The sequence below is a fragment of the Polistes fuscatus genome, unplaced genomic scaffold (genome assembly GCF_010416935.1).
Source record: "Polistes fuscatus isolate 324 unplaced genomic scaffold, CU_Pfus_HIC Scaffold23, whole genome shotgun sequence".
NCBI classification, from domain to species: Eukaryota; Metazoa; Arthropoda; class Insecta; order Hymenoptera; family Vespidae; genus Polistes; species Polistes fuscatus.
In genome coordinates, this window is record NW_025113100.1 from 130835 (window position 1) to 153379 (window position 22545).

General features: G+C 31.3%; 2 protein-coding genes across 2 annotated transcripts; one reads left to right on the plus strand and one right to left on the minus strand.

Moving 5' to 3' along the window:
- Positions 1-8019: 8019 nt before the first annotated feature.
- Positions 8020-15670, plus strand: LOC122518108. Its single transcript, XM_043636820.1, has 7 exons — positions 8020-8506; positions 11680-13587; positions 13712-13878; positions 13985-14117; positions 14196-14453; positions 14527-14748; positions 14833-15670. The coding sequence occupies exons 2-7, from the start codon at positions 11875-11877 to the stop codon at positions 15289-15291; spliced, it is 2952 nt and encodes a 983-aa protein (XP_043492755.1). The 5' UTR covers positions 8020-8506; positions 11680-11874; the 3' UTR covers positions 15292-15670.
- A 2119-nt stretch (positions 15671-17789) lies between these two features.
- LOC122518157 lies at positions 17790-22536 on the minus strand. Its single transcript, XM_043636899.1, has 8 exons — positions 22462-22536; positions 22197-22239; positions 20732-20844; positions 20395-20613; positions 19378-19796; positions 18575-19280; positions 18256-18490; positions 17790-18179 (listed from the first exon to the last, which is right to left on the minus strand). The coding sequence occupies exons 1-8, from the start codon at positions 22534-22536 to the stop codon at positions 17959-17961; spliced, it is 2031 nt and encodes a 676-aa protein (XP_043492834.1). The 3' UTR covers positions 17790-17958.
- Positions 22537-22545: the final 9 nt, after the last annotated feature.

The following is a 22545-nucleotide window of genomic DNA, read 5'->3' on the forward strand; positions in this document are numbered from 1 at the left end:
TATTATATCGTAAATTTATGCGTTTTTTCAATTACGTTACACTTGTATACACTTATTGGTATAGATTAGATATATATAAATACATATACACACACACACATACACGAATTTATCGTATACATATATAACACACGATATACTACTACTACTCTATTACATAATTTTACATAAAATATACGTCGCAGATGCACGAAGATACACGAATACACATTAAAAAAAAACCATACAAATTATTATAATTATATACAGTTTAGGAAAATGGTGAATAATTTTTGGTGTAGTTTTGGGAATCAATTGTTCATCCAGGCAGGCACAATATTCGCCTAACTCGTTCCATTCATATTTCTTCTCATATTTCTTCTCATATTTCTTCTCATATTTCCATCACGTTGTTTAAGATATATCTACAAAACAAAAATAATAGTATTTTTAATATTTCTTATTTTTATTTTCTCGTTTATATTACCTTCTAGTATGCATCTTAACGTATTGAAACGTCATTTGTGACAAGTTATCATAGAGGATAACGCATTCGAATTATCATAGTGATTGTAAATGATGATATAAAAATTGTTTTCAATTGGTGGAAGAGTGGGGAGGGGTGCCTAGGAGTAGGAAAATATATTCTTTTTTTTTATTGGTAACTTCACGCGAATTAATTTTTTTGCATAAATGTAGAGGTATCCCTTAAATAAAACGATTTTCTTAGATTATAATAGCCATTTATGTATGTGTGTTTCTGTTTTTTTTTTTTTTTAATGCATTAGCACCATCTCTCTCTCCTCTCTCTCTCTCTATTTTTCTCTATTTTTTTTTTCTTTATAAATTAATTATTCGATTAACGCACGATTAAACGAACGTTGACGTTGTTAAGATTATTTTATTTTCACGTTAATTTTATTTCTATCATCGTCATGATTAATCAGATCGATCGTTGTCGTCATAATCGTCATCTTATCATAAGCATCATTGTAGCATCAGAATTATGGCGCGTACTCGTAATTTAAAAAAAAAAAAAACCAAAAAGAAAAAAGAAGAAAAAAGAAGCGTCTGTAAATAATAATTATAATAATAATAATAATAATAATATTATGGTATATGTATATAATTATATATACTGCTTTTCTGTGATGATGAATCAATGGGATTCGATGATGTGCGAGTTATTTTATACAGGGTGATAAGAAAAAAGAAAAAGAAAAGGAGGAAAAATGGGTGTTCGATGTTCGAAGGGATTTTTTTAAAACGTAATACTTAAATAGCAATGAAATATTTTTGTTTCAATTCGAAACGAATTATCATACGAAATAATTTATCATATATTTCATCGCGAAAAAGTATATTCGGTTCGAAAAAAATACTGTTTTGTCGAGAACAGTTTATATTAAATAATAATAATTAATTAATTAATGTAATAATTAATTTTTTAATGATATTTATAAATTCGTTCGAATTATCTAACCTATCTTCTTTTTTTTGGCAAGGGGTGGGAATTTTTTTTTTTTCTCCACCTCGTATATATATGTAAGGACAAATGGAAAATTTTAGGTTAGTTTTTGCGTAGCATAAATGAATGTATGATTAAGAGAGTGCGAATTAGAACAGAGAGAAAAGATATTAAAATGTATATCCGTGCCTTTTTTATACGAAGGATCGAACAACAAAAAAAACAAACAAACAAAAGAATAAAAAAAAGATTAAATAAACATCTTATTACGCGGATTATATAGTTTCACGTGGCCTTCGTATCGATTTAGAATTATTAATCTCATATCTACTTTTCTCGCGACTAGTGTGTTGAATAAATGATAAAGAAAAAGAAATAATAATAATAATAATAAAAAAGTATGAAGTAACAAGAACGAACGTAGAAACAAAAAGGAAAAAGTAAAGAAAAAGTTAAAGAAAAAGTAAAAGAAAACGAATAACAGTGTAAAAGAGAATTCGAAGTTAAACTTTAAAAGGTGTGCGATTGATCCAGGTATCCCGTTGTTCGTAAGAAAATTGGAATCTGTATAAATGCATCTGATGCAACATTTTCATTGCAATGATTTTATTGGAAAAAGGGGGGGGTTTAAAACATTTCTAATGCGTAAAAAAAAAAGAAACCTTTAATCCGAGTTTCTAATAAAGAATTCGCCGCTGAGTTTTACTAAGAATACGATTATTATGAGATCGGTGTGTGTTTTGTGATATTTAGTTAGAAAAATATTCTCTATATATATATATATCTATGAATTACGATAACTATACAATTAATTGCTATAATCATAGAGAGAGATATTATTACATTTGGATGATATACATTTAGGAAAATAAATTTAAGATATAATTATGCAAAATCTATTAAAAAAAAAAAAAAAAAACAAACATACGTATATACATATACATATAAATGCGTAGAAAGATATATGTGGGACAATCGAAATTTATTTAAAAAAAAAAGAAAAGAATACAAAAGCAAAGAGAAAAAGGATTAGAAAATCGTTCTCTCGATATAATTATTATTTTATTTTTTATTATTATTATTATCATTATTATTTAATAGAATTTAACGTATATGATTAATGACCGTAATTACCTACAAACTTTTCTTGATATTATTTTTCTTTTATCAAATTAAAAATGTATATTATTTTTTCCGTTTGAATAGAATTAACGAGCTGATTGATTTAGTTGTAAAAAAGAAAAATGAAATGAAATGAAACGAGAGTTTTAACGTCTATGCATTTAATTGTAAAGTTATCGTAAGGTTACTCTTGGTAAAAAGGAAAAAAATGAAAACTTTCTCGTTTGATTGTGCTAGAAAGAAACGAAAGAAAGCATGGAAGAAAGAAAGAAAGAAAGAAATATTTTATTATGACGACAAGAAACAAAATAATAATAATAATAATAATAATAATAATTATAATTATAATAATTAATAATTAATAATTAATAATTAATAATCACGTAACACGAATGTACGAAAATAAATAAATAAATAAATAAATAAATACGAGATCGATCGAGACGATTGATCATCAGATAAACCTCGATTAAATATTAATAGTTTTTAAGTAGCAAGTTAAATGACCAAGTAATATGAACAAAAAAAATGATATACCACTACAGGCACAATATGCGTTTAGTAATTCGTTTGATTGGTCGTTTAATTGAATTTTTTTGAGAATGCAACAGCACGATCCGGCTTTTCTTCTCTTATCTTAATAAAAACAAATCTCTACGTTTAAAAATAACCGAGCATATACAAAAATAAGATGAAAGAAAAAGAAATAATCGTTCTATCTTTTTTTCTTTTACGAATAAACCCCCCACCTGCCACCCCAACACCTCGCTCCACCTCGCCATCACCGTTTTCATTTGCAACGTTTAATATTTTAATCGTTTAATTGTATGTTTTGCGTTAACTTTCGTTCGATGCATTTTTATCTTTATTTCCTACGATTTTAATTGAAATTAAAGAACGTCGGGGAAGGAAGCGGGGGGGGGGTTGGAGTGGAGTACAGTTATGTCATTATAATGTTTTCTTTTTTCTCTTTTATTTTGTAATACCGATAATTGGGATTCAAAGCTTTGTTAAATAGTATTGAAACATATTTAGTTCACTGAAATAGGGCCAGACATCCTAAATTAGGGGTAGGGAGGGGGAAATTGATCTAAGGGTAAGTCGACGATGCTGCCTCGAATGGTGCTAATATTTTTGCAATAGGATCCTTCGTTTTTGAGAAAAAGGGTAAAAAAGGGTAAAAAATGGCCTTATCTTAGAATCTAGGCATGTAATCGAAAAAGTTTCAAACAAAGTTGTAGCGAATTACTAATACATAAAAATGTTCTATGGTTTATCTTCGTATTTGCAAAAATAAGGGAGAAATATTGGAAAAAAGGTAATTGTAGAGTGGGGCGCAAGTCCCGCCTCTCAGTCGGCTTTTACTCACAAACGAAGGATCTTCGCCAATATCGGGTTCTTTTTTCCTTTATCTCTCTTTGTAGCATTTATTTCTTCTCGTTTACTAATCTTTCTATTTTTCTCTCTTAGGTAAAAACTAATAAAACTGACAAGATTATTCCTGGCATAGAAGAAGAAGAAAACTGAGAATAGAAGATAAGGAAACACAGAGAAATTTAGTTTCGTAATATGGGACCCATATCTATCTTCTTTCTAAGGTTTCCCGTACTAGGAGGATAATCATAAGACATTCAATGGATCACACACGCAATGGATCAACACCATCAGTTTAAGACAAACGAACACGTTTTTTTAATAATTATATAAATATATCTTATTTATGTTAAAACTCAGAGTTATTTTTTAGTTATTAAACTTTAAACATAAATACGGTTTCCAAAACTAAATTCAAAAAAAAAATTAAATTTTCGACAAAAGTTTCAAAGTTTTCCGAAAATTCAGATTGTTAACAGATAAATGATGTGCGAGGAGGTACTCGATTTCGGACTTTTCCAAGAAATGACGTCATCAAAAATTCTTGGAAATGACGTCATTTCTTGGAAAAATCTGAATTCTTGGAAATGACGTCATTTCTTGGAAAAATCCGAATTTCTTGGAAATGACGTCATTTCCGGAAAAATCCAAATTTCTTGGAAATGACGTCATTTCTTGGAAAAGTCCGGAATCGAGAACCTCCTCGCACATGTGATCCTGTTACAAAATTAATTTTCGACAAAATTTCAAAGTTTTCCCGACAAAATTTCAAAGTTTTCTCGAAAATTGAGATTGTTAACAGGATAACATGATGTGCGAGGAGGTATCTCGATTTCGGACTTTTTCCGAGAATGACGTCATCAGAAATTCTTGGAAATGTGACGTATCTTGGAAAAATCTGAAATTCTTGGAAGTGACGTCATTTCTTGGAAAAATCCGAAATTCTTGGAAATGACGTCATTTCTTGGAAAAATCCGAAATTCTTGGAAATGACGTCATTTCTTGGAAAAGTCCGGAATCGAGATACCTCCTCGCACATCATGTGATCCTGATACAAAAATTTATTTTCGACAAAATTTCAAAGTTTTCTCGAAAATTGAGATTGTTAACAGGATAACATGATGTGCGAGGAGGTATCTCGATTTCGGACTTTTCCGAGAAATGACGTCATCAGAAATTCTAGGAAATGACGTCATTTCTTGGAAAAATCCCAAATTCTTGGAAATGACGTCATTTCTTGGAATTCCGATGACGTCATTTCTTGGAAAGTCCGAAATCGAGATACCTCCTCGCACATCATGTGATCCTGTTACAAAATTAAATTTTCGACCAAATTTCAAAGTTTTCTCGAAAATTGAGATTGTTAACAGGAATCACTGATGTGCGAGGAGGTATCTCGATTTCGGACTTTTCCGAGAAATGACGTCATCAGAATTCTAGGAAATGACGTCATTTCTTGGAAAAATCCCAAATTCTTGGAAATGACGTCATTTCTTGGACTTTCCGATGACGTCATTTCTTGGAAAAGTCCGAAATCGAGAACCTCCTCGAACATCATGTGATCCTGTTACAAAATTAATTTTCGACCAAATTTCAAAGTTTTCTCGAAAATTGAGATTGTTAACAGGATCACATGATGTGCGAGGAGGTATCTCGATTTCGGACTTTTCCAAGAAATGACGTCATCAGAAATTCTTGGAAATGACGTCATTTCTTGGAAAAATCCCAAATTCTTGGAAATGACGTCATTCTTGGAATTTCTGATGACGTCATTTCTTGGAAAAGTCCGAAATCGAGATACCTCCTCGCACATCATGTGATCCTGTTACAAAATTAAATTTTCGACAAATTTCAAAGTTTTCTCGAAAATTGAGATTGTTAACAGGATCACATAATGTGCGAGGAAGTGGCACGCCCCATCCTTCTTTATGTTTTTTAAATCATACTTTTTCAGTTTTTTAAATATCCGCATTTCAAATTAAATCTTCGACAAAATTTCAAAGTTTTCTCGAAAATTGAGATTGTTAACAGGATCACATGATGTGCGAGGAGGTATCTCGATTCGGGACTTTTCCAAGAAATGACGTCATCAGAAATTCCAAGAAATGACGTCATTTCTTGGAAAACCGAAATTCTTGGAAATGACGTCATTTCTTGGAATTTCCGATGACGTCATTTCTTGGAAAAGTCCGAAATCGAGATACCTCCTCGCACATCATGTGATCCTGTTACAAAATTAAATTTTCGACCAAATTTTAAAGTTTTCTCGAAAATGAGATTGTTAACAGGATCACATGATGTGCGAGGAAGTGGCACGCACCATCCTTTCATTATGTTTTTTAATCATACTTTTCAGTTCTTTAAATATCTTTATTTCTTAGAAAAAAGGAATTAGGAATTGTTTTTTCGTATAAAATAAATTCAACAATTATTTGATTTAATTTAAGTATATTTTAAAATTCCAATCTTGTACAGAAAGTTTCTTTTACATTTCTTTATGTAGATCTGATTTTAACATAAATAACATATAATTTATAATAATTAATTAAAAACACGTTGTACGCTGTTCTTAAACTGATGTTGTTGATCATTGTGCGTGTTGATCTGTTGAATGTCTTATGATTATCCTCCTAGTATCGGGAAACCTTAGAAAGAAGATAGAAATGGGTCCCATATTACGAAACTAAATTTCTCTGTATTTCCTTATCTTCTTATTCTCAGTTTTCTTCTTTTTCTTATGCCAGGAATAATCTTTGTCAGTTTTATTAGCTTTTTACCTAAGAGACAAAAATATAGAAAGATTAGCAAACGAGAAGAAATAAATGCTACAAAGAGAGATAAAAAGAACAAAAGTAAGCTACTCGAGTGAGCCACAATAGTGGCTCATCGACCTGGAAAAAATAATCGATAAAGCCAATATAGTGGCAGGCCGGCTAAGGCCTATCGGTAATTGCAGTGCTCTACATTATCCATCGACCGTCGGTAACTCCCACTGTCGGTAACTCCCACTGTCGGTAACTCCCACTGTCGGTAACTGCCACCGTCGGTAATATTTATAAAACATCGACCGTTTTTAATGAGAGTTTGTACTTTAATAATATTGACCGCCAAGAACCTAAATACAAAATATTACTGACGTAGAGTAAAAAAAATTTTAAGTCTACTATTACCGACGGTGGCAGTTACCGACAGTGGGAGTTACCGACAGTGGGAGTTACCGACAGTGGGAGTTTCCGACGGTCGATGGATAAAGGTAGAGCACTGCAATTACCGATATAGGCCTTAGCCGGTCTGCCACTATATTGGCTTTATCGATTATTTTTTCCAGGTCGATGAGCCACTATAGTGGCTCACTCGAGTAGCTTACTTATTCACTGTATGAATTAAATAATCGTCTTCATAGTTGTTCATATTTAGGTGAAATATTAAAGTTTAAGTATGTACAATATATTTTTAAGAAAAATTATAATTTATTAATTAAGGAATCTTTATGTAAAACATGCAAACTTTCTTTATATAGGGCTGATAATTTTAAAACATTTAGATAGTAAAGTATTGCTTTTATATACGGTAACTGTTTAATAACAGACCTTGCATTAACTTCTATTATATTTTTGTTTTTTTATCCAAACAAAATGTATAACAAAAAAAATATATTACTCGCATCAGTATAAAAATACTTAGGAAAATAAAGTACGTAAAACAAATATGCATATATAATCAATAAAAAAACATTATGATTTATTTCGTAAAGATTACAATAAGAAGAAATAAAAATGATAATTAAATATAGGAAAAAAAAGAAATAAAAGATATTTAATTATTGTTTTATTAATTGACAAAAAGTAATTGACCGATTAATTCGAAACGATGTAATTATTCGAATACAACAAAGAGACGATTTATCGACGGAACGTTATGGAAAAAAGTAACACAGAAGAAAATATGATAATTCGTTTGATGTTTATTGTCCTCTCGGGGAAAGAAAGTTGCAATGCGCAAAAGCGAATAAATGATACTATGCCACAGTCATGCGCTGTTCAGAAACAGTTCTCGAGATACAGGTGCGTTGTTTCTGCACCTTCCACTATCTGAATGACGCGTTTCATCGTGCCACCCACTTCGTCAACGATTCACCAACGATAGTTCAGTTTATTGTGTATCCTCGTAAGGAGAAGTTCTTTCCACGTTATCCTACAATTTTTATTCGTATTCTATCACGAACGTGTTAGCTCAATTTGTTAATCGAACAACAACAACAACAACAACAATTTATTCTTTAATCGTATCGAAATATTAAAAAGATAAATCATTTGTTAGAATTCGTTCGAGAATTATAATAGAAAGGATAATATCATTTCAAAAGTGTCGCACTTTTGTTTGTTTTTTTGTTTGACGATAAATTAAAGAAATCGTGGAAAATAATTGTAAGCGGGGATTTTTTTGTTTTAAACAACCAAAAGGGTCGTCCATTGTTTTATTCCACGAAAATTCGAAATAAAGGGACACGAGTCACGTATACTTTGATCGATTCCGTGCAGAACTTTGGATAAGTATTTCGTGGTAAGTTGAATTGATCGTTTATCGTTGAGTAGTATTATGATTATTCGCTTAATATGTGCTTTTTTGATCTATTACCTTTTTTTAGAATTTTTCTCCCAATTTAAATAACAGATATGTGACACTAGAAAATCTTTTTCTTTTTTTTTTCTAGTTCTAATCTATAACTACTTTACGATAAATATAATTAGATCTATCGTAAAAGTTTTGCTTACTTGATACTAAAAATTCTTCGTGTATATTTCAAAGTGTATTCAATTACAGACCTTGTAACAAACACATGAAATATATAATTTCTAAAAATATTTAATAATATATAAATATTATAAGATAAATGAACTCACTCGAACGGACGAATAACAAAAATTTGTAAAAGAAAAATTCTAGTCTAGACGAAATTGTATGTATCAATAAATAGCATCACCAACGTAAACTAACTATTACAACGGGGAATGCAATTAAAAATAGTATTTCGTTCATGAAACTGTGACGATTATAAATTTTGGAACGTATCGATTTTGGATTGAATCCAAAGTCATCTCGCTTACGTCTTCTTAGCCTTCGTAAATGAAATATTCTCTTACGTTGGGTATTTTAGATAGAAATCAAATACGATATATGAGATAGAAATAAACTATAATCGATAAAAACCAATATATATATATATATAAAACTTGATTCTTCCTTCTTACGTATTTTTCTTTTTCTTGAATTAATTATAAACACTTCCTCGTGATTGAGAACACGTGTGTTTCATCTATGCAAGCTTTTTATCCATTCACGTTTCGAATAATGCAACACACGTGCTTTCCTTGCATTTATTTCTTTCGATTCGATGATTCAAAACTATTCAACTTATTCTTATAACACGAGTTAGTATAAAAAGAAAATTACAAATTTATAAAAAGAAATTTTGTAAACAAATTACAAAGAACAAGTAGGATAAATCATTTCAATTCATTTATAATACAATTTTGTAGAATTGAGGCGTTTCCTTTTGGAAAGTACGAAGACCTTTAAGTATTGGATCGATGGATCTGCCGCCTATAACCGGTCTATAACTCTACTCACAATTCTAATAATTATAGTCAACTCATTCGTATTTGCTTGAATATTTCATCGATTTTTATATAACAGTTTGTTTTCAGAGTCTTACGAAGGCGTGGCATTTTTATTCATAGAAATACACCCCAAAAATTTTCTATTTCTTTCATTTCGCAATCGACGATCCCAATGCACACGCGAAAAAAATAATATTTTTTATATTCATTCAAATATATATTTATTATTATATTTTTAATATGTATTAATATTAAATATATTAATGTATTAAAAATATAATATTATTTTCAAAAAAATAATATTTTTTATATATTCATTCAAATATATATTTATTATTATATTTTTAATATATATTAATATTAAATATATTAATGTATTAAAAATATAATATTATTTTTAAATATATTAATGTATTAAAAATATAATATAATATTATTTTCTTTTTATTTATTAATATTAATATATTTTTATTATAATATATTATTAATAACATTTTCGAATAATTTATTTATTTCTTTTTCTTTTCCTACATTCGAAAAAAAAAGATAAGAGGAAGTTGTTAGGAGACCGAACAACGTGCCAGTTTTTTCTCTCATTTTTTTCTTTTTTTTTTTTTAAACGTAATTTGGATTAATTTTGGAATGACAATGATTGATATGTATGTAAAGAATAAGCAAGATCTTGTCTTCATATGTGTATTTTTCGCCGATAAAAGCGGAGACGCGAAAATCGACCAAGTCGGTCGTCATGGTGATGCCTCTTCCTCCCCCCCCACTCCAAAGCAAACGCTAAGCTTCGACCAATCAGCTATTCGATGTCAGAGTAAATACAAAAATGTTTTCCTCTATTCTCAGAAATTCTCAGTATCAGAATTCTCAGAGGAGAGAAAAAGAAACGAAAAAAAGAAAAATTAATAATAATTAATAACATTTTATTTATTAAGAAAAATTCTGGACTGGAAAATGTTAAGATTTACATGGTGAAACCCAAATATGCCCCATATACACGATACCCCATGGTGTATTAGAATATTTGAAATTGGAATGAATATAAGAACAATAATGATTGATTTTGTATTTGTATTATTTTTTTCAGCTTATCAATAATCTTCGTGTTCATTTAATAAAATGTTTTTCTTTTGTTTTTTTACAGTAATTGCTAAAAGGATGTAATCAAATTAAATTCGTATTACATAATTTCGTATTAAAAATGATGCATGCGTTGTAAAATACATTGTAACTAATTTAGTAGACGCTAATGGTCATATATTTATGTTTTGTAATTTAATCATTTTAATTTATTCTTTGACTTTAATTATTATTCGCTCACATAATACCGTAAAGTGTCGCACGCACTTTCCTACGCACATACATGCTTGCACGTAGTTTTGTCTATGCACTACCTCGAGGGTGAGTAAACACTATTATTAATTCTATTATTAATAATATTTATAATTTTTATCATTTTAAATGTTTTTCAATTAATCGCATAATATATTGTAAATAAAATTGTAACACGTATGTAACACACACACACAAATAACAAAAGTAACTAACATAAGAAAACATGATCGAATACGTAAAGAATTTTTTTTAATTATTTCTAACGTTGATTGCAAAATAATTGTCGAACAGATGCATCGTTAAGAAAACAAAAAAATAAAGCGGGAAGAAAAACTTGTAAATAATTTCACGACTTCTTCTTCTTCTTCTATTTGTTTTTTTTTTTATTATTATTATTGCAACGAATTAAAAAATGAACGAACGTCGTATGCAATGCAACTGTTACGCGATGATTAATAAGAAGAAGACATAATTGAAAGATAGTTCGTCTGTTGACAGTGTACGTACGAGTGTAGACTACGAGAAAAACACTGACCCTATTGTCAAGCAGTTGCATTGATAATTGCACATGCAATATAAACGAGAATAAACATATTTTATCTCGTTAATCCTTTCACTTGATTTCATTTATCACGAAACATCTTTACTCTCTCTCTGTTTTATTTTGTCCTAATTTTACATATTGTATTTAAAAAACCATAACATTATTAAATACTTGATTTTTAAATAAAAATGAAATAATAATAATAAATCGAATATATTTGTTTCTAGGAAAATAGAAATCAAGGAAGAAGCGTGCATGCTGAAACAATCGACGTTCGAAATAAACGAGGAGGAAGGATTGAAGGTCCTTATGGTAGGAGAAAGGCGTGCCAGATCTATTCCGGGCGAGATCCAAGGGCTGAAGGGCTGGCCCCGTCGTTGGATCCACTCGGGCAATAGTTATATTTAAAAGCCAAATAACAAATGGCAGATCGGATGAACGTTAAACACACAGGGGATGATTCTGATAATGATATTAACAGATTACCGATGATATCATTGGCTAATTCGGATAATATTAACGTCCCTACTGATATTGTCGTTAACAATAATAACAACAATAATAATAACAACAATAATGTTAACGATAATAACGATCGAAGTACAGTAATGGCGTATTTGGAAAAGGATTTGATCAACAATCGATTACCAACAATCGATTCGAAAAATGTCGACCCTAGGAGTAATCATCGATCCAGAAGGGCACCCATTGTTGGTTGGCATAACGGAAGTCCTACGGTATTCCCAAGTTCCCCATGCAGAACACCCGAACTTGATTTGTACAACAGAATTGATTTCGATGGTCCAATCAGCGAGATATCATCGTCCAAAAGTTCTGGCATTTGTCAGGATTCCGGTAACACGGAGGATTTGAGTAGTCTGGCTGACGAAAGATTACTCGAGTCGACACCAGCACGCACGATCGACAGAAGTATCGAATCGTTGTCACCCGACAAGGATACACTTTTGACCATGTCACCTGATCACTTTGGTAGAAATCGTATATTGAGTTTGGGCGACGAATTAGGAGACAAGTTTGATTTTCTAAGTCCCGACACTGATGGTACGGAAGACAATAGAATGTTTTCCCCGACATTGACCGAACGTATTTCGATGATAGAGCCGAGAAATAGTCCGATTAAGATTAATCCGAGAAAGGACGATACGATATTACCGATCATCATAGCAAATCCTGGATACCAAGGTGACGTCAAAGATATCAGCGATTTCGACAGTGCCGTTGATTTGGAAAATGATTTGGATTCGACCATCGAGGATAAAGAAATGAATAAGAAACCACGTATACCGGATGGGGGTTGGGGTTGGGTTGTCGTTTTAGCATCCCTCGTCATTTCAATGATCGCCGATGGAGTCTCGTTCAGTTTCGGTTTGCTTTACATCGAATTTCTCAAAGAGTTTGGTGCTAGCAAAGCGAAAACCGCTTGGATCGGTTCGCTGTTCATGGCAGTACCGCTATTATCCGGTCCTGTAATGTCAGCTTTGGTCGATCGTTACGGTTGTAGGAAGATGACCATTGCGGGAGGTCTCATTTCTGGGATAGGTTTTGTTCTGAGTTGTTTCAGCAACACCATCGAGGTAATGTATTTGACTTTTGGCGTGATTGCGGGTTTGGGTTTAGGTTTGTGCTACGTCACTGCGGTTGTGAGCATAGCTTATTGGTTTGACAAGAAACGAACGTTAGCTGTAGGTCTCGGTGCATGCGGTACCGGTATTGGTACATTCGTTTACGCACCTATGACAACATTCTTCATCGAGGAATACGGCTGGCGTGGTACTTGTCTGATGTTAGCCGGCACGTTCTTCAATATGATCGTATGCGGTGCTGTTATGCGAGACCCGGAATGGTGGATTTTGGAACAAAAGAAACAACAACAATTGTCCTCGCCGAAAAAATCCAACACGATCAAATCGGAACTGGACGGTGGTTCGTCGCGTGCATTCTCCGATGAGTTTCCAGGTGTCGAGGAACTCAGACAAATGCTGAAAACTGGCAAAACGGAATATTTGCTTCAAAGTCTTGGTACCAGCACTGCGACACCCAATCGTGCTGCCACGCGTGGTTCCACTTTCCGAAGTGTCGTCAATTTACCAACTTTCGTCAAGGAATGCGAAAAGGTAGGATGTAAATTAATGATCGATAAGATAATAATAATAAGTAAGAGTAAGAGACTTTTTCTCAATTGTTTAACTTTAATGAGGATAAACGATAAAAAGAAATATCTGTCTACGAGGATTTCAGGTGCCATTGGAAGTTTTAGAGTCATTATCCGCCAATTCGAGACTCTACAACGTTATATTAGAAAATTATCCGAATCTTTTGAAGTGTCGTAGTCTGTCGGATAAATTAACGGACGATTCGTCAGTGATAGATGATTACAAGAAGACCGGTGTTACCATGACTATGAGGTTAATCGAATTTGGTTTTTTTTTTTTTTATGATACATAAATACATTCTGCATAAAACAATTGTCATTGATTCGATGCAATATTTCAATCTTCAATATTTCATTAGAGTCAAGATGGCCGATGAGAAAACGAATCCTCATCAAATTCAAGATACGAACGAGAAGATTAATGGGGAGAAAAAAATTTTGCAAGAAATCGACGAAGCCAGTCATTTCATTAAAAAAGACGTTGCTATACCGGTAAGTATTATTTACACAAAAAATATATATAATAATGTTAATAAATGATACGTTAAACGTGTTGAATGAATTTTGAAGATGACCGATACCGAAAAGGTAAAATCAAGACACCATATACCCGGTTTGACTGACGGTGTAGTCAGAACTGATTCGTTGCCATGGTTGAGAAGACAATTTAGCACAAATACGCATTACTTCAAAGACATAAGGGTACATAGAAATTCTGTCATGTATCGTGGGGCAGCATTGAATCTACAAAAGTATAGATTGAGAGCAAGCAGTTGTCCAAATATTTACAGAAACAGTATGACCACGTTGGCTAAGGAAAGCGAAGAGGTAAGAAGCTGTCATTCGTAAACAGGAATTTCAAATCATACGACATTATTAAAGTTTTGATATCGATCGTTAGAAATGGTACAGCGAGTTGGTTAATTTGCTGAAAGGTATGATGGACTTTTCGATGTTTTTGGAGTTTCATTTTTTGTTGATGTCTTTATCGACGATATTATTGTTCACTTGGTTCATCGTGCCTTACTTCTACCTCGCGGAACATTTAACGAGGAACGGTTATTCCGAGTCAGATGGTGCTAATCTACTTAGCATTATTGGTATAACTAATACAATTGGTATGGTAAGTTGACAAGTTCAAAACAAAGGAATCATAATCAATTATCATCATTAGAAAATTGTTATAATATACTTGATAATTTGACAGATCGGTCTTGGATGGGCAGGTGATCAGCCCTGGATGAACGTCAGCAAAACTTACGCCTGTTGTTTGGCTATCTGTGGTGTATCGACTATGCTGATGTCCACGTTCACTTTACATTACATACCATTGATCATAACCTCGGCATCATTTGGATTATTCTTCGCCAGTAGTTTTAGTTTCACCCCAGTTATATTGGTAGAACTGATACCATTGGAAAGATTTACAACAGCTTACGGTCTTACTTTACTCTGCCAAGGTATTGGAAACCTTTTAGGACCACCGCTGGCCGGTTGGTTATTCGACATAACGAATTCTTGGGAAATGTCATTCATGATGGCTGGTTTGTGGATCATTGTTGCTGGATTTTTAATCGGTATCATACCTTTCACCAAAAATCGTAAGATTTGGGGTAGCGGTCTGATCGAAATGGAACGGTTAACTTTGACCCAGAATCAAGCGTAGTTCAATTATGTTTTTTTCTTTTTAAACATAGATTCAATTAGAAGCGTGATCTAGGCATGCATTTATCTTTTTTTCTTTTTCTTGTTCCCCTTCGATCTTTTAGAAAAAAAAATACAAAGTAAGATTTAAATAATCGCGAATTAAACTAATCGTATTCATTTTTGAGACAAGTATTTTTCTCAATTGTTAAATGTGGTGTATACTTATTATTATTTCACGTTGATATTATCGAAACTTAGGTCAATTTTATTGGATCTATTTAAATCTTGCTATATATCTTTTTACAAATACACCTATCGTGCCAGGACAAGCAGTTGTCCCTGTTTCTAGTCTTATTAGAAATAATATTGATAATAATAACGAGCGTCTCGAACTATTATTTAATTGTTAATTATTTTCTAATAGAAATTAATTTAATTGTTAATTTTATTTAACATTAACTCCGGATATGATGTGTTCGTTTATTGATTTTCTATAATTATCTATCTATAATTATGTTAATGTCGAGTTTTAAGCGCCTGAACGTTGACGTCAATTCATACTTGGTCGATAATTGCAGTTACCAATGCCATCGATAAAAACACTCTGTTGGTAGGAAATATTTTATTTTATTTTTTTTTTTAGATTCCTCGTGATATGCAAATCGATCTCGTTTAATGTACAAACTGTTGCCTATTGTAAAGGGGTTGAAAAACCTTTTTCTTTTTTTTTACCGATAAATGACACTCGCAAGCAGGGTTTATCGACCGAGTAAAAATAGAAAGTGTTGCATACCTACAGGCAACTTGATATTAACGTAAATCGTTGTAAACCTTATATAAATAATTGTGTTTGGTTTTTTTTAAACTTCGATTTTCATAATGGAAATATTTGGCTATGCCGAAAAGGAAAAATTACCCATGGTCGTGCCTAATATATTAAGAGATGTGCCTTCGATGTACTTAGGAGCAGAATTTTTTGCAGGGCTTCCAAACATCGAAGCTATCGATGAATAGCAAGCGCGAGCAAATTTCATAATCTAATTATAAGTATATTGTAAACTCGTGTGGTTCCCAATGTAAAGTACACGATCTATAAAAAGAACAAATTGTATTTTAAAAAGTTACATTTTTAGAATGATATTTGTTCAGTAAATTTTCGTAATATTATTTCTTCTTTTCATAAATTCCATGATTCGTGAAAGTTTGCTCAGACTAAGGCCAACACTACTACTTCTTTACCCGAACAAATAATTTCACGATTCTATCTTCTCTTTCGTTATCATAAATTTATAAGACATAGTATAGTGGTGGTAAATTGTTTCTTGGAATTGATTTATCGATCTTCGCGTGTTCAAAAATACAATTTCAAACTTTGAATAATAAAAATGATATCTTACAGAGAAGAATGCATTAGAATTTGAGATCGTTGCCAATAAGATTGGGAATCACTGTTATAAATCTATGTACAATGAATTATACATAATGCTTATGAGTTCAAGAAATAATTCTGCATGCGTTTTCTCTTTAACTGTCTATTGAAAATGTTTCTTTTTACGAACAACGATTTTTCAGAAGGGCGAATATTAAAATCAAAACTATTACTTCGATATAATTCACAAAATAGCAATTCAACGGTTGCAATATGTGATTAGTTTTACGAATAAAGAATTATTTTGTTCTCGATTTAATTGGAGAAAATACATGAGAGAAAATTATTTCACAAAATACGAAAAAACGAAGATCTTTTTATATAATCCTACCTGTTTCACTTTAACGATAAATTATTTGTCAAAAAATTCAACAGATATTTTTAATCTTATAGCAAATTATATCTTATCTTTCGCGGAGACTAAATAAATTTATTGGCCGAATAATACGCATTCGTTCTTTGCGAAGTAATAAACGTTTACGATATTTTTATCTAAATTCTTAAATAAACACCAAGCAATCTTTACGAAGTCACGAATATTGTAAAAAGAAATGGAACAACAAGTGTACAAAAAAAGAAAAGAAGAAACAATAAATCTTTCAGTCTAATTCGATATTTAACAAATAATTAAATCTAATAAAAAGAACGTTCATTATTTTCTATTAATCTTTTTCTTACAATTAAAAGAGATTAATATTAATTAATATAAAAATTATTTTAATCAATTCTAAGTAAATCTATTCTCTCTTTTTACAATTTATTTTCTATATCAATATAAATAATATGAAGAATTCATTCCGACTTATTAAAAATAATCTAAAATATATATATCAATTATATAAAAATCTAATTTATCTATATAAAAGTCATACGTTAGATTTACGATACGATGAAATAATATTCTTCGCAAAAAGAATAAATTTACCTTAGATGTTTGACTGGCACGTATTTCAAAGCAACGTAAGAATCACGCGGTACACGTAATAAGTATGAAAATCGATAATGTTAGTCGAGATTTGGGTCAGCTTCTTAAGATAAGATTTTACAATGACGTCAAGTCTTAAAACTAGACTTACGAATCCATCTTAAATTCGATCAATTTCATTCCACTATTTTTTAAGTCATTTAGTTTGGAATATAATAAGAAAACAATCAAAATCATTTATCCTTCCAGATATTCCAACAAAATGAACACGACGATCGGTTCTAATGATTCGTTTGATTATTTTGTTTAGTACTAAATGTTAATTAATAATATCAATATCCAGGTGACGTGGTTGGACTAGCTGAGTGTGGACTCGGACTACGACTTTGATGTTCCAAAACTGGAGTTTTAGGAACTCCAACTACAGTAGAAAGACTTCTCAAACTTTTCGGAAATGTCCTGGTGATGATCGAGTGTTGTGGACTAATCATAGCATCACCCATGACACCCAAACGCACACCATTCCCGTATCTATGCAATGTTATCGACATATCTAAAAAGGAAGAAAAACAAATTCATTAGATTACACATTTTAATGTCGAGTTTAAAATGATTGAAAATAAATTCACAGCAATTTCCTTGTGGTGGTCTCCAATAGACAGCAGAATCGACACCTTCTACAGGTAAATTACCATCGATGTGAGTCAACGACAACGTGTATCTTTTCGATAATTGATTGAGTATCAATTTGAGGAATATCGATGGAAAGAACGTAGATATCAAACCACGCGATGCTTCGGCCGCTGTTATAGCATAAATTGCACTTTGCTTAGCTCTGGCTTCTTGTACGTTTTTTTGTATTACCTTGAAATTAAATTGGTCAATAGTTAGAAACGAGTATCAAAAAATGAACGAAAAATTTGTAGATTTTATGGATAGAAATATTACCTGAAGAATTTCAAGTAAATCATCCTCGAAAAGTGGAGTTCTAGTTGGTAAAGCCAAACACAGGATACCACGGGCTTCGTGATTACGCAAAAAAATGGCTCTCTGATTGACGAATTTTGCTGTAGTTAAAACATCGTCAGGAATATTCATACCGCAATGCATAAAATATTTCTTCAAGGAATCGACGATAGCTGTCAAAAGGATTTCGGTATTCGTAGCTCCCGTAACGCTTGAAATTTTTCTCAATAGATCCAAACTGACCTCGTCGGACCAAGCGACAACTTTTCTACCACATTGGGATATAGTTTGCAATCCATTGGCATGAGGATGTTTTAAAAAAAGTTCTTCTAGTATCAACTTAGGTGCACCTATTGCTATCCAAGTAATGGAGAATACTTCTATGGTTGCTTGAATTATCAAAGGCAAGTAACACCATATCATACAAGTCAGAGTTTCTGGATAGAAATGTTTCTGTTTCGATTGCAGAGCTTGAAATTCTCGAATCATCAATAATGGTACCTTCAATGTTAGCGTTATTAATAAGTACCACGACCATGCTATTATCGAATTGATGGTGTTCATTGGATTAAGGGCTCTGACAAAGCCAAAAAATATTACGGACACTCCGAAGTTTCTTTTGTTGACTTCTCGTTGAATTATAAAAAACACGTCAAATAATTTCAGTCCTTCGGATTTTCTGTACTGTCTGTAAAGTAAAGAAAAAAATGTCCTGATAATTCTGACGAATAATATAAACGCCCCAGATCTCGTCTCAGATTAATTAATATTTATTTTTTAACTACCTTGTCAATTCTTTAAAAGTTACAACCAACACGATCACTCCGATTTTGACGCATTGAAATACGCCAATCTGTTTCTTCATTATCTCTGGTCGTTCTACCGGATCATTGTTGCAAAGAAATTCGTTCCAATAATTGCTGAAATTTTCTGTCAACTTTTGATGAAGTTTAGGCAAAGCCGATGGTTCCACGTAAAGATCAGTGAACGGTGAATCGGTTTCCTGGCAAGCCCAATTGTCGGATGAACATTTTAATGGTAGAAAATCGGCAGGTGAAAGGTGTTCCAAACGAAGTAACAAATGATGTACTCGTACCAAACATATTTGATACTCCTCGTCGCTGAACAAACAATTGATAACGTGTACTTGCCACGGTGATCTGTCAATTGGCAGAAATTTTGATGTAACGTCGCTCACGTATTCCTGCAAAAAAAAAATAAAATATATTCTTCATTTAGAAGAAAATACGGAACTTGTGTTAAAAGAATTGTCATTTCTCGAAATGTTTTATCGATTAAATTTGTTTTAAATGACGAGTCAAAAATAATAATAAGAAGCGCGAGAACGTTGTGTTAATAGAAAAAGAAAAAAAAAACAAACGTTATTGTTAGGTTTTTATAATTTTCTACCAGCTCGTCGCAATAGATTCGATTAATACATAAAACGTAAGATATCTTTGAACTCGTTGATAATCGTTTTACTGTTTTCGTTAAAATAACGAGCGATAAGCTCGACTGCTTTAACCGAACCACCACTTTTTGCCGTGATAACAAAGGTCAAGAATATATTTCTATGCAATATTAATGTTGTTTCAAACGTATAAATGTGTTGGTAAATTAAAAAATTTAGAATTACAATAAAAAAAAAAAAAAAACAAATGAGAAAACTTTAAAGAAAAGTTTGACCATATAGAATTATTTTCCATATTAAATTGAAAACATATTAACCTACCAACGTAAATGCAACGATTCGAATGATCTCGCTTAGGCTTCTTCCATTAAATAATTTCTTAGTTAAAAACCTGAATATTGGATTCGGTGATAGGTCTATTCCGAAAGGAACATGGCGAATTAATAAGATGATTGTCCAAGGAAAATTGTTCGTTATCCTTCCATACATAAACATTCCATTTCGTGGACAATGTTAATCTTAGAAGTTTCTTGTTAGACGTCAAATGTAACAAATGACTTCTCATACCTTCGGCAATCGATCGGCCTTTAACAAACAGCGTGTATATACCCTAAGAAAAAAATAAACACTAAAGAAACATATACTAAATACACTTAAATTTTCATTTTCTTACGAATTATACAATAATTTTCTCTTGTTAATAATAAAAATCGTTATGCAATACTCACATGATTTCTACCTTGATCCAATATACTTCGAATACTATTATCCTCAACGACAATGCAATTAGGATATTTCCATTTGACGAAATTGATCAAACACTTTTTCGACCATGTCGTAACTTAAACAAAAATACAAATAAAAAAGAATGATAATTATACGGTGATTCACTAATGCGATTAAATCGAAGTTTGAATTACCAAGATAAAGGAAGAAAAATATCGGTAATAAAATAATTCCGAATAATGTTATAAAAATAAGATTCGTTGGTATGGCAAAACTGAACAAATCCGTCAATTGGAACGACGATGACGATGACATGACAACCATAATGATATTAAACTATTATATTATTTTTGTTTTTAATTTTTGAGATACTTTTTTTCTTAGTACCGAAACTTAGCGAATTGTTTGAAATATAATATGGTAAACGATTATCGAAATGTGTTTTATACGATCGAAAGTGTTTTCGCTTAGTACCGATTCATATTACTGATAGATCAGACTACTTGACGTTCCTCTTTGATCGATGACCGCAGTTGACCTCACTCGTGAAAAAGAAGAAGATAGAAAATACTATAACTGTTACGTTTATAAGATATAATGATCATTTTTTTAAAGCTACTCGTTTCAATACTTCTCTTTTTCTTTTTCTTTTTCATAACAAGTATCTCGTGAATTCATTTCTTTAAATCTAACAAATCAAATTAATAAAATATATTGAAGATAGTTTTTATTTTAATATTTTATTCATTACTATTTATTCTAAGACAAATGATTAGTAACAATTGGTACACCTTTTAAGAAATAATAAAAAAGAAACATAATTAATGTTTTTTATAAACAAGAAATATTGATCTCAATCGTTTGTAAATTATTTCTATCTCTCATTATTATCAACTAATCATTCGAACTTCAGTTTAATTATAGTCATAATGAGAGATAATTCTTCTTTGGAATATTTTGAAAATATTTTTATCTAGATCGAACATAACAACGCGTACGAAACGATGTAGTCAAAAAAATCGTAAGTTTTTTTCAAGTAGAAACAAATTTTAGCGTAATCTTAGGTCTCGAAGCAATCTTAGGTGTAATCGAATTTTATTTACGTTAAATAAAAACAGATATATAACTGTTATCATCTACGCGTGCGAATACCAAGGATTCTTTTAATTATCGCATGTAATCTCTGAAAGTATTAAAATTAAAACAATAATTTAATATCCTAATCGATAAAACGCAGATCATCGTGTAAAGAGTGACGTCAAGATTTCAATAAAATAAAAGAAAGAACACATAATTATATGTTCTAATATCGATTGATACGTTGCTATGATTTTTGTAAAATCATATAAAGTATAAGACTCTATTAAACGTTTTTCTAATACCATAAAAATAATAAGACTATGGTAAAAATCTTTCTGAAACAATAAGAAAAATATAAGATCTCGTAATTTTGATTATAGATCTTACTTAATTTCAATGCATACACACCATTGATTATAACTGCATAAATCTGTAAATCAAATGAGATTTAATTAGATATCAAATTCTGTAATAAAATATTATCTAATTAAGCGATATTAATTGTTCAGATGGAAAGGGAAATCGTTACGTCTTACCTGTTACGCGTTCAAACAGAAATAAGATGTTATCATCTCTCCCCTCCTAGTAAGCATAGCTAGTAAGCATAGCTAGTCGTTCGAAGCGTTTTTCTACGTGTACGTGAATAAAGGACTTTCCTAGAATTCGTCGAGGAATATAAACATAGCAAACGTTCGACAACGTTTGACTTTGACCTTCTTCTTCTCATGTCTTTCTT